The sequence below is a fragment of the Phyllobates terribilis genome, unplaced genomic scaffold (assembly GCF_046119375.1).
Source record: "Phyllobates terribilis strain yellow unplaced genomic scaffold, ASM4611937v1 Scaffold_12__6_contigs__length_324123572, whole genome shotgun sequence".
NCBI classification, from domain to species: domain Eukaryota; kingdom Metazoa; phylum Chordata; class Amphibia; order Anura; family Dendrobatidae; genus Phyllobates; species Phyllobates terribilis.
The window spans coordinates 8103083-8116570 of NW_027362772.1; the positions used below are offsets into that span (position 1 = coordinate 8103083).

The 13488-nt window shown below is 45.9% G+C and overlaps 2 protein-coding genes across 2 annotated transcripts in view; one reads left to right on the forward strand and one right to left on the reverse strand.

Moving 5' to 3' along the window:
- The window catches only part of LOC141172877 (uncharacterized), a 41222-nt gene extending 40527 nt beyond the window's left edge, over positions 1-695 (reverse strand). The window contains exon 1 of the mRNA XM_073657499.1: positions 607-695. Coding sequence (XP_073513600.1) covers positions 607-695 — 89 coding nt within the window. The remainder of the gene's footprint in view (positions 1-606) is intronic.
- Positions 1-13488, forward strand: part of LOC141171888 (gastrula zinc finger protein XlCGF66.1-like) — a 469561-nt gene that overhangs the window by 194855 nt on the left and 261218 nt on the right. The gene's annotated exons all lie outside the window — the stretch shown is intronic.

Here is a 13488-nt window from a genome sequence, read left to right on the forward strand (position 1 = left end):
CAAGAAATCCAACTTATTAAACCTGACAGGGCACACCTGTGAAGTGAAGACCATTTCCGGTGACTACCTCTTGAAGCTCATCAAGAGAATGCCAAGAGTGTGCAAAGCAGTCATCAAAGCAAAAGGTGGCTACTTTAAAGAACCTAGAATATAAGACATATTTCCAGTTGTTTCACACTTTTTTGTTAAGTATATAATTCCACATGTGTTAATTCATAGTTTTGATGCCTTCAGTGTGAATGTACAATTTTCAAAGTCATGAAAATACAGAAAAATCTTTAAATGGGAAGGTGTGTCCAAACTTTTGGTCTGTACTGTATACAAGTAATCAGCAGCAAGGGGACAGATTGATGAAGACCAAAATATAATATAAAAACATGTGAAACCGTGGCAGCATACAGCTAACCAGAATAATAATCTATCGAGAGTCACTTATACATGTGTATATAATCCATATATTCAAAATGTATATATATAATACTCTCATGACAATATTAACTCATGTATGTAAAATCATGGAATCCAGGGTTCATAGTAATAGATCTCGTACTAAGCAAAGCAATGTGCAACAAGCATTTATAAGATATATTTATGCATAGCGATTACCTGGATAGCCACTGGCAGCTCAGCAGCACTGTACACGTCACCCCGACGCACGTTTCGGAAGAAACTTTTATCAAGGGGCACGTATGCATATCAGCCACCCACCTTTATATACCATGTACCACACAACAGACCATAGAGTGCGTGCACACACCTCCACGCAAACCGGAAGCGCACTACCGCACGCTCAATCGTATCAGCTGATCGTCAGACCTGAACATCGCACCCCAATAACCATTGAGACACATCACATGACCAAATGGTCACATGCTCATGTTTAATATGTTTAATAAAATGTCGTGAACGATTGTGCAGAAATGTTGGAACGTTGACATCATACTTCCGGTACTGTTCAGAGCTGATCACATTTAATTAGACATACCTTTCAAAAAGTAAAATAAAAATATTTTACACACAAATACCAATATTATATAAAATTAATTTGTAAAGTATATTATAAAATTGTTTTGTAAATCAGAAGTCCCATTTACAGTTAATCGGTGCATTATGATGCATTTTCAATCAACCTGTTTAAACATTCCCCAGTAAAATAATGCGCAAAGTTATTATTCTTCAGTGATTGGTTAATTCATGCAGGGCCCATAAATTATGTCATTTGTAGCACATTATGCTGTATATTGACAGACCCACGTTGTTAAAGGGAGCCCTGTCACATCCCCAAGTGCTATTAACCTGCAGATATGAGGTTAATATCGTTCTGAAACAGCCAGACTTTAAGTGCTGTGGACAGTCAATACGGAGCAAATGAGTGTTTATACTTCTGGCAGTCTCCCCCTTTCAGTCATATAGACATGGCTTCTGTTACCGTTCATTACATACAGAGTGTTGGCTATAACCGCACCCAGCACTGACTGACAGCCAGAACAGTAGAGCACCAGTGCCGAACTGGCTGTCAGTGCCGGGGCTTGGTTATAGCCGACAATCAGTAGGTAAAGAACGGTGACTGAACCCGCCGCCTCTGAAAATCCCAGGAATAAAGGTAATTTTTGAGGAATAAAGGTAATTTTTTCCCCAGTGGGTACACCTTGTAGGTGTAGGGCAGCTTCGGAATGCAATTAACCTTCATATAAATACAAAATATCCAGGTTAATACCATATGGGGATATGACAGGTTTCCTTTCACGATTGCTTCTGTTCCCATACAGCTTGTATTGTCACGTGTTAAAGGACCATGAAATATTTGTTAACTTATTATATGCATCTGGAAAGAATCCGAAATGTAGCACTCGCACCATCTGACTCAAAGAGTAGTGTTTGTAGGAATGCAGATAGCTGTACTTCAAGGTCTGATGCCGCTTCTCCAACCCATTGTTGGTGTTTACTTGAGTGTGTTGCTCTCTTGTACTGTAGTAATGTGCCCATTTCTGTTTCAAAGTAAAAAAATAATAAATGTAAATTAAATTATATATATATACTGTATATAGTGTTCCCTTTACTTCTTTGCGTAGTGTATATATATATATATATATATATATATATATATATATACACAGTGCTCAAAAAAATAAAGGGAACACTGAAATAACACATCCTAGATCTGAATGAATGAAATATTCTCATTGAATACTTTGTTCTGTACAAAGTTGAATGTGCTGACAACAAAATCACACAAAAATCATCAATGGAAATCAAATTTATTAACCAATGGAGGCCTGGATTTGGAGTCACCCCCAAAATTAAAGGGGAAAAACACACTACAGGCTGATCCAACTTTGATGTAATGTCCTTAAAACAAGTCAAAATGAGGCTCAGTATTGTGTGTGGCCTCCACGTGCCTGTATGACCTCCCTACAATGCCTGGGCATGCTCCTGATGAGGCCGAGTATTGTGTGTGGCCTCCACGTGCCTGTATGACCGCCCTACAACGCCTGGGCATGCTCCTGATGAGGTTGCGGATGGTCTCCTGTGGGATCTACTCCCAGACCTGGACTAAAGTATCCGCCAACTCCTGGACAGTCTGTGCTGCCAAACCGGCATGCTGAAGGATGTTGCAGGCAGCAGATCGCTCTCTACGGTGTCTCCAGACTCTGTCACGTCTGTCACATGTGCTCAGTGTGAACCTGCTTTCATCTGTGAAGAGCACAGGGTGCCAGTGGTGACTTTGCCAATCCTGGTGTTCTGTGGCAAATGCCAAGCGTCCTGCACGGTTTTGGGCTGTGAGCACAACCCCCATCTGTGGACGTCGGGCCCTCATACCACCCGCATGGAGTCGGTTTCTAACCGTTTGTGCAGACACATGCACATTTGTGGCCTGCTAGAGGTCATTTTGCAGGACTCTGGCAGTGCTCCTCCTGTTCCTCCTTACACAAAGGCGGAGATAGCGGTCCTGCTGCTCGGTTGTTGCCCTCCTACAGCCCCCTCCATGTCTCCTGGTGTACTGTCCTGTTTCCTGGTAGCGCCTCCAGCCTCTGGACACTACGCTGATAGACACAGCAAACCTTCTTGCCACAGCTCTCATTGATGTGCCATCCTGGATGAGATGCACTACCTGAGCAACTTCTGTGGGTTGTAGAGTCCGTCTCATGCTACCACGAGTGTGAAAGCACAACCAACATTCAAAAGTGACCAAAACATCAGCCAGAAAGCATTGGTACTGAGATGTGGTCTGTGGTCCTCATCTGCAGAACCACTCCTTTATTGAGGGTGTCTTGATAATTGCCAATAATTTCCAGCTATTGTCTATTCCATTTGCACAACAGCATGTGAAATTGATTGTCAATCAGTGTTGCTTCCTAAGTGGACAGTTTGATTTCACAGAAGTTTGTTTGACTTGGAGTTATATTCTGTTGTTCCCTTTATTTTTTTGAGCAGTGTATAAAGAAGATTTGATAAAATGTCCATTTTGATCACAATAATACAACCAAACCAGGACAAGGGTTTCAAGTTATAATTCATCAGATTTTGAATCGTTTGTTCAAGGATGGGGATATAATTTAAACAATACAGATCATACAAGTTCCTCGGAATTTGTGTACCCAGGTACTTAATTGCGTCTTTCTGCCACTTAAAGGGAAACTTAGAAATCAGTTATTGTGTCAGTTCAGCTTTAAAAGTTATATTCATGACTTCTGTTTTAGAGTAGTGGCTCTAAAGTGGCTGTGGAGTCAAAATAGTCACTACTATGCGGATTTCTACTGCTCTGGTTTTCGGCCATTTTGACATATTAGGTCTTCTGCCAATGGTGTGTCCCATCTCCTCTAGGATCTGCTCCCGTGACATCTGCTTCTGTCACCAGGCGGCGCTGATGGTGGAGGAGATGTGAGAACCAAAAGTTCTGGGTGGTGCAGGCTCTGTCCAGCCACTAAGATTAGGGAGCCTGGGACCAGTAGTACCATCCAGTCTGGCGGTATAGGTGTGTGTGCTGTCCATCTGGAGTAATCTGCTCCCTGCTTCAGCCATTTGGAAAGCACCGCACCCTACTAAAGCTGGAAGCATATTGCCGGAAGCTGCCAGATCCAGCCTTGTTCTCCTCTGGTTCAGTCCTCTGTGCTCCGCTCCTGACTTGTGTATTTGTTTCCCGTTGTGGCCTCGGCCCGTTTACTGACTATTTTTGTATCTTCTGCCCTCCTTGTTCTTCTGACCCGGCTACCTGACTATTCTTCTTGCCATCTCACTCCACAGAACAGCAGGTAACACTACGTGGCCCAAGTCTAGGGGTCTCTGTGTAAGTCCAGATCCATGTAGAGGGGTTAAAGGGTGATGGGCAAGGCAATCCCTGGGATCTAGAAAATGGAGTCTATAGCGCCAAGCCTGTTCGTTGTGGTCATCTTTTGAGCTGGTAGGTGAATATGAACAGGTGAAGATCTGCATTCAAATAGCTAAATGGCGCTCCTTCTCTTCTTACCCTGCCATGTGCCCAGACAGGAATGTACAACCGTATATAGGGGATTGTCACATTCAAGAGAAGTTGGAAATAATTTGTAAGGTCCATTTGTTTCCTATTATCCTTTGTGAAGAATTCCAACATTGTCACCACATAAAGTTACACACATCAGATTGGATCCATACTGCTGCGAGAGATGTGAGCATATCGTGCACTTGGAAGCCCAAATCCTGGATCTAAGTGCTCAGATAGCGGTACTGAGGAGCATCGACAACATGGAACGGAGTTTGCTGCTCACCGAGCAGACACTCAATGGGTCAACACTGGGGGTGGAGCTTAGTGGGGAAGCGCAGGCTGAACAGGCAGGGAGCTGGATAACAGTAAGGAGGGATAGAGGGAAGAAGTATAGGAAGGCTGGTTCAGAACCGGCATTATTGGAGCACGACAGATCCTCTGACCGCCGGGGGAGTGTATGCTCCAGTAATGAGGGGGAGGGGGGAAGTGTAGGGCAGGCTAGACAGGTCCTGGTAGTGGGTGACTCTATTATTAGGGGGACAGACAGGGCAATCTGTCACAAAGACCGGGATCGCCGAACGGTGTGCTGCCTCCCTGGCGCTCGAGTCCGGCACATCGCGGATCGGGTTGACAGGTTACTGGGTGGGGCTGGCGAAGACCCAGCGGTCATGGTCCACATTGGCACCAATGACAAAGTGAGTGGTAGATGGAGGGTCCTTAAAAATGATTTCAGGGATCTAGGTAGGAAGCTTAGGGCAAGGACCTCCAAGGTAGTTTTCTCAGAAATACTACCAATCCCGCGAGCCACACAGGAGCGCCAACGGGAGGTTAGGGAGGTGAATAAGTGGCTAAAGAGTTGGTGCAAGGCAGAAGGGTTTGGGTTCATGGAGAACTGGGCCGACTTCGCTGTCGGCTACAGGCTCTACCGTAGGGACGGGCTGCACCTCAATGGGGAGGGTGCAGCGGTGCTGGGGAAGAAGATGGCTAATAGGTTGGAGGAGTTTTTAAACTAGAGACGGGGGGGGAAACCAAGGAAATAGGTGGGATGTGAGGCAAGCAAGGGGGAAGGGGAGAAGTGAATATAATGAGGGTGGAGAGGGGGGTGGGGATAGTACAGTTAGATCGTTAGAGAAGAATAGGATGCTAAATAACCCCAAAGTTTTATCTTGCATGCTGACCAACGCAAGAAGCCTGACCAATAAGGCGCTTATATCGGAGGAGAGGTATGACATCGTAGGTATAACAGAGACTTGGCTAGACGATAGCTACGACTGGGCGGTAAATTTAACAGATTATAGTTTATTTAGAAGGGACCGGAAACAGGGGAAGGGCGGAGGAGTCTGCTTATATGTAAAGTCACGTCTAAAGCCCAGACTAAGGGAAGATATAGGAGAGGGAGAAGAGGGGGTCGAGTCCATGTGGGTAGAGATAGAGGGGGCAAAAAATAATAAAATATTACTGGGGGTCTGCTATAAGCCACCCAATATAACAGAGGAGAATGAGAAACTGCTATTAGGACAAATAGACAAAGTAGCAAAACCTAATGAGGTGATTGTAATGGGGGACTTCAACTACCCGGATATTGACTGGGAAACAGAAACCTGTAGATCGCAGAAAGGAAAAAGGTTCTTGACAAATATCAAGGATAATTATCTCTCCCAACTAGTGCAGGAACCAACGAGAGGGAAGGCCGTGTTGGACTTAATATTGACTAATAGGCCTGATAGAATAACTGAGGTACAGATAGGGGGGCACCTAGGTAATAGTGATCATAATATTATCAATTTCAAAATGCCCTTCAGTAGGGTTATCAATAAGGGAACAACTAAAACATTAAACTTTAGGAGGGCGAAGTTTGATCAGCTGAAAGAAAACCTTCAACTTATAGACTGGGACAAAGTTCTTAATCAAGGAAATACGAATAGTAAATGGGAAACCTTCAAAATAATTCTGAATACTCAGTGCGAGAGGTATATACCGTATGGGAATAAAAGGGCCAGAAATAAGAGGAAACCAATATGGTTGAACAAGAACGTAAAAGGGGCGTTAAATAGCAAAAAAGAGGCATTCAAGAGATTAAAACAGGAAAACAGTAAGGAGGCACTAATGTGTTACAAGGAAAAAACGAGAACCTGTAAAAAACAAATAAAAATAGCGAAGGAGGAAACAGAGAGACGTATTGCTAGGGAAAGTAGATCAAATCCCAAACTGTTCTTTACGTATATAAATAGTAAAAGGATTAAATCGGATAATATTGGACCAATAAAAAGTGAGGAAGGCAAAATCATAGAGAAAGATGAGGATAAAGCTAATCTATTAAATAATTTTTTTTCGACAACTTTCACAAAGGAAATCGAACTAACAGGAGAAATGAGAAGTGACAAACTTAATCCTCCACTAAGTATGACAAATCTAACCCAAGCTGGGGTACAAAAACGCCTCAGTAACATTAAAATAAACAAATCACCAGGACCTGATGGCATACACCCACGGGTACTAAGGGAACTAAGTAATGTGATAGACAGACCGTTATATCTTATATTTAAGGACTCTGTTGAGACTGGGTCTGTGCCACTTGATTGGCGACAGGCGAATGTAGTGCCAATATTCAAAAAGGGAGCGAAAAGTGACGCCGGAAACTATCGGCCGGTGAGTCTGACGTCCGTTGTGGGCAAAATTTTTGAAAGCTTCATTAAAGAGGCAATTATGGAGCATCTTGATGCTAATAATCTTTTAATCCCGAACCAACATGGATTCATGAGGAATCGCTCCTGCCAAACAAACCTGATTGACTTCTACGAGGAGGTTAGCTCTCGAGTAGATCAGGGGGAACCAGTGGATGTCGTGTATCTCGACTTCTCAAAAGCTTTCGATAGCGTGCCACATAATAGGTTGGTATACAAAATGAGAATGATGGGGCTGGGGGAAAATGTCTGCAAGTGGGTAGCTAACTGGCTAAGGGATAGAAGGCAGAGGGTGGTTATAAATGGAATATACTCAGATTGGGTAAGCGTCACTAGTGGGGTACCACAGGGGTCTGTACTAGGCCCAATGTTATTTAATATCTTTATTAACGACATAGTCAACGGGATAAATAGTAAAATATCAATATTTGCAGATGACACAAAGTTATGTAAAACAATTAATACAAAAGAGGACAGTGCCGACCTACAGAGGGATTTGGATAAGCTGGGTAGGTGGAGCATTAAATGGCAAATGAGGTTTAACGAGGAGAAATGTAAGGTCATACATATGGGAAGGAAAAATGGAAGTCACCAGTACTCACTGAATGGGAAATCATTGGGGAATGCAGAGATGGAGAAGGACTTGGGCATCTTGATTGATGGCAAACTAAATTGGAGTGCCCAAAGTCAGGCCGCTGCTGTAAGGGCAAACAGGGTAATGGGATGTATCAGAAGAGGTATAGCTGCAAAGGAGGAGAACATTGTTCTTCCACTGTACAAAGCACTGGTCAGACCACACTTGGAATACTGTGCTCAGTTATGGGCCCCAATATATAGAAAGGATATAAATGAGCTTGAAAAGGTACAAAGGAGGGCAACAAAATTAATAAAGGGAATGGAGGGACTGCAATACCCAGAGAGGTTGGCAAAACTAGGACTATTCAGCCTGGAAAAGAGAAGGTTGAGGGGGGACATAATAAATGTGTACAAATATGTTAGGGGACAGTATAGAGACCTTGCCAGGGATTTGTTCAAAAGGAGGGATATTACGGTAACAAGAGGGCATTCACTAAGACTGGAAGAGAAAAGGTTTCAGCACCAGCATAGGAAGGGGTTCTTTACGGTAAGAGCAATGAGAATATGGAATTCACTGAGTGAGGAGACGGTGATGTCAGATTCACTACACCAGTTCAAGCGGGGACTGGATGCATTTCTAGATACCAGGCAGATTTCAGCATATACTTAAAAATAAAATAAAATAGTAAGTTGATACAGGGATTTATTCTGACTGCTGGTTTCAGAGTCAGGAGGGAATTTTTCCTCAGGTGAAGATTGGCCAAATCATTTGGGGTTTTTGCCCTCCTCTGGATCAACTTTAGCAATTACAGAACTAACAGGTCGAACTTGATGGACGCAAGTCTTTATTCGGCTTTTACTAACTATGTTTACAAACTATGTTACTATGTTTTGGAAGAATGTTCTCTGGTCAGATGAGACAAAAGTCGAGCTTTTTGGGAAAAACCATCAACATAGAGTGTACAGGAAAAAAAAAGAGGCATTCAAAGAAAAGAACATGGTCCCTACAGTCAAACATGGCGGAGGTTCCCTGATGTTTTGGGGTTGCTTTGCTGCCTCTGGCACTGGACTGCTTGACCGTGTGCATAGCATTATGAAGTCTGAAGACTACCAACAAATTTTGCAGCATAATGTAGGGCCCAGTGTGAGAAAGCTGGGTCGCCCTTAGAGGTCATGGGTCTTCCAGCAGGACAATGACCCAAAACACACTTCCAAAAGCACTATAAAATGGTTTTAGAGAAAGCACTGGAGACTTCTAAGGTGGCCAGCAATGAGTCCAGACCTGAATCCCATAGAACACCTGTGGAGAGATCACAAAATGGCAGTTTGGAGAAGGCACCCTTCAAATATCAGGGACCTGGAGCAGTTTGCCAAAGAAGAATGGTCTACAATTCCAGCAGAGCATTGTAAGAAACTCATTGATGGTTACCGGAAGCGGTTGTTCGCAGTTATTTTGGCTAAAGGTTGTGCAACCAAGTATTAGGCTGAGGGTGCCAATACTTTTGTCTGGCCCATTTTTGGAGTTTTGTGTGAAATGATCAAGGTTTTGATTTTTGCTTCATTCTCTTTTGTGTTTTTTCCTTGCAAGCAAATTAAATGAAGATAATAATACCAAAAAATTTGTGATTGCAATCATTTTCAGGAAGAAACTGAGTATTATCTGTCAGAATTGCAGGGGTGCCAATACTTTTGGCCACCACTGTAATAAGTGAGCTGTCATTTATTCATAAGACGTTCTATTCTTCAGAGCTGAGACTGTAAAATAAAAAGTGAACAATAAAATATCTGATGACTGTTCTTTCACTGTGAGTAAGAAACAGATAATAAAATTAAAGGAAAAAATAACTGAGGGGAGAACCCTGCAGGTTTATTGTCCTTCTATAGCTGTATGGTGGCAGGATGGTGACACTGCTGGAGTCCTGGTGAGGATCTGCATGATATTCATTTCTGTTGACTTTTTATTGCCAACATATTCTGCAGTGATGTACATATAGTCCCTGCCCACAATGCGGTACACATGAGGGACAATCTCATATTAAGCCAAGTAACCTATGATGTCAAGGTCTCATATTTACAAGGTGCTTATTGGCAATCTGAGCCGGCGAATGGCTCTGTGTCCATATATTCGCTATATACTGCCCGCAATATCTTGTAGAAAGCTCACAGTGACTAAAATGTATAAATAGTTCTCTTTGGAGAATTTAATTAGATCCATTCATACCTTACCTTATAATGAGGACTTAAAGGGCTTTTATAACTAGGTAAAACAAGCTTAACGGGACTGTCCAGGACTTATATATTAATGACCGATTTTAGGATAAGTCATCAACAGGGTGGGACTGGGCTGGCGGGGTACCCTTCTGCAGAGGATAGGGGGAGAAGAGAATGAAAAAATAAAAAAACCTGCGGTTTTAAGGGGCACGGGCCCTTTAAAAGCGCAGGCACAGTGTATGCAGGGACGCGCTCACGCGGCGTTCATTACCTGAACCGCCGTGACACACGTCCCAGTGAAGCAGCTGAAGCTGCGCGTCTCCCTTCCCCGGCCGGCGTATGACGTCATCGTCATGCGCCTGCAGTGAAGGAGGCGCGCAACTCAGCCGCCGGAGAAGGAGGACACCGCACGGGAGAGCAGGAAGGTAAGAGGTGTCTGTGTGTGTGTCTGTGTGTATATGAGTGGATGCAGAATGGGATGGGCCCCTGGCTGGACACACAAGGGGGGGCCCGGCTAGACACACAAGGGGGGACCCTGGCTGGACACACAAGGGGGGGACCGGATGGACACACAAGGGGGGCCTTGCTGGACACACAAGGGGGAGCCCTGGCTGGACACACAAGGGGGAACCCTGGCTGGACACACAAGGGGGAGCCCTGGCTGGACACACAAGGAGAAGCCCTGGCTGGACACACAAGGGGGAGCCCTGACTGGACACACAAGGGGGAGCCCTGGCTGGACACACAAGGGGGGAGCTGGATGGACACACAAGGGGGAACCCTGGCTGGACCCACAAGGGGGAGCCCTGGCTGGACACACAAGGGGAAGCCCTGACTGGACACACAAGAGGGAACCCTGGCTGGACACACAAGGGGGAACCCTGGCTGGACACACAAGGGGGAACACTGGCTGGACACACAAGGGTGAGAGCCTGGCTGGACACACAAGGGGGAACCCTGGCTGGACACACAAGGGGGGGAGCCTGGCTGGACACATAAGTGGGAGCCTGGCTGGACACATGGGAAAGGGTGGGCAGGATGGCTATATGGTGGGGCAGGCTGGACACATGGAGGCCAGGATGGATATGTGAGGGGGATGGATATATGGGGGGCCGGATATATGGGGGGCGGGGCAGGCTGGACACATGATGGCCAGGATGGATATGTGGGGGGCAGGCTGGACACATGGGGGGCTAGGATAGGTATGTGGGGGGGCAGGCTCGATACACGTGGGCTAGGATAAATATATGGAGGGGCCACGCTGGACATATGGGGGCCAGTATGGATATATGGGGGGGTGTCAGGATGGATATATGCAGGGGGGAAGGGCAGGATGGATATATGAGGGGGCAGGCTGGACACATGGAGGCCAGGATGGATATATGGGGGGCAGGCTGGAAACATGGGGGCCAGGATGGATATATTGGGGGGGGCAGGCTGGACACATGGAGGCCAGGATGGATATGTAGGGGGGGCATGCTGGACACATGGAGGCCAGGATGGATATATAGTGGGGCAGGCTTGACACATGGGGCTTTAGGACAGATATATGGGAGGGGGCAGGCTGGACACATGGAGGCCAGGACAGATATATGGGGGGGCAGGCTGGAAACATGGAGGCCAGGATGGATATGTGGGGGGGCAGGCTGGACACATGGAGGCCAGGATGGATATATGGGGGGAACAGGAGGGCCACATGGGGGACTATGATGGGTATATGGGAGGGGGCAGGCTCGATACACGTGGGCTAGGATAAATATATGGAGGGGTCACACTGGACATATGGGGGCCAGAAGGGATATATGGGGGGTGTCAGGATGGATATATGCAGGGAAGGGGGGGCCAGGATGGATATATGGGGGTGCCAGGCTGAACAAGGGACTTAATTACTGTTTGGGGCCAGATTGAGGAACATACTTTATTAGTTTATGGTGGCCAGTGAGGAACATTATTATTTTAGAGTCCAATTAGAGACATTATTACTTCTGTAATATAATTTACTTTTTAGGAAATTGTTTTCCATGGGATAGGACAAAAGCGGGCTCCTGTTACTGTGCAGGGCGGCACTATATCGCTTTTTTTCTTCAACTGGTGTAGTGTAGAAGTTGGGGGGTGGAGTGGGAATATTCCCTAGAAGAGATCAGTTATTGATAACTGTGTGTTATTTTCTGCAGAGATGATTCCTGGCTGGAAGAAGTGATGGCCGTCTGTGCCAGATGAAGAAGAAAAGCGAAGATGAAGGACTTCACCTAGAGACGTCACTGGTGAGTCAGTGTATTACATGTGACTCGCCCCCTGGGCCGTGGGGCACTCGGATCCGTGCAATAGGGAGACGATGGGGGTAGTAGTGGCGACCCGGTTCTGTGGCTTAGGGTGGTCAGGCCAATGGTAGTCTGCTATGTTCTGCTGATAATGTCCGACTACGCCACCCGTGGATTGCGGTTATTAGGAACCGCCGCTGCATGCAGACCGCTGGGGCTGATGAGGTGTGCAGCTAGGGTAGTGTGACTCTCCACGGGAAGAGTGCGGCCCCAGGGCAGTATAATGGATGTTGGGAGTGATGGTAGTGGGAGTCCCAGTGCTGATTGTGCTGGAGGAGCAAGGAGCACACAGACAACAGGTTGCAGTCCAGGGTCTTTACTAAACAGGTAAACTGACCCACAAACAGTCCCGGCTAGGAGGGGACCTGGATGTCTGAGAGCAACGGGGAAATTGGCCCTGGTCAGGGTGAGGGTGTAGGCCTACCGTGCTTTCTGCACTCCTTCTGGCTATCTCCTCCTGATAGGGTAACAGCCCACGTTTCCGAGCTTTCCGTGTTTTCTCGCCTGTATGGCCTGCGACGTGGGTTCCTTTCTGCTCCCAGCCTTGTATGGCTTTACTGGTCCCTTCTGTTGTGGCAGGGCCTCCAGGCTTCTTAGGCCAAGGAATATACAGTCCCTTGCGGACTGGTTCTCTGCTGGGGGATGTGGAATCCTTCCAGCCTCAGACACCAAAGTCTGGTAGATTAAGTCTGTTATCTGCCAAGACAGGCTCTCTTCGCCTCTTGTCTCTGGCTTGTGGCTCTCCTCCTGCCACACTTCCTCTTAGGTGCAGTGCAACTGTCTGTCCCTGCTCTGCTGAGACACGTCTCAGTCCTGAGACAGGTCATCTGGGTTCTCTCTAACCCTGCCCCCAGCACCAGCTTTTATAGGGGCAGCCTGCTCCCCCTACTGGCCTGAGACAGGAGGCATTGCATGCTAATGTTCCCCTGACTAGAGAACCTCCCCCCTGCTCTCAGACACAGCTTTAATTACACTTGTGGCATCCAGGCCAGGGTGACACACATGTACACTTACACTACACACGTGGTCAAAACTGTTGGTACCCCTCGTTTAATGAAAGAAAAACCCACAATGGTCACAGAAATAACTTGAATCTGACAAAAGTAATAATAAATTAAAAATCTATGAAAATGAACAAATGAAAGTCAGACATTGCTTTTCTGCTTCCACGGAATAAAAAAAAATAAATAAACTGATGAAACAGGCCTGGACAGAAATGATGGTTCTTCTTAAC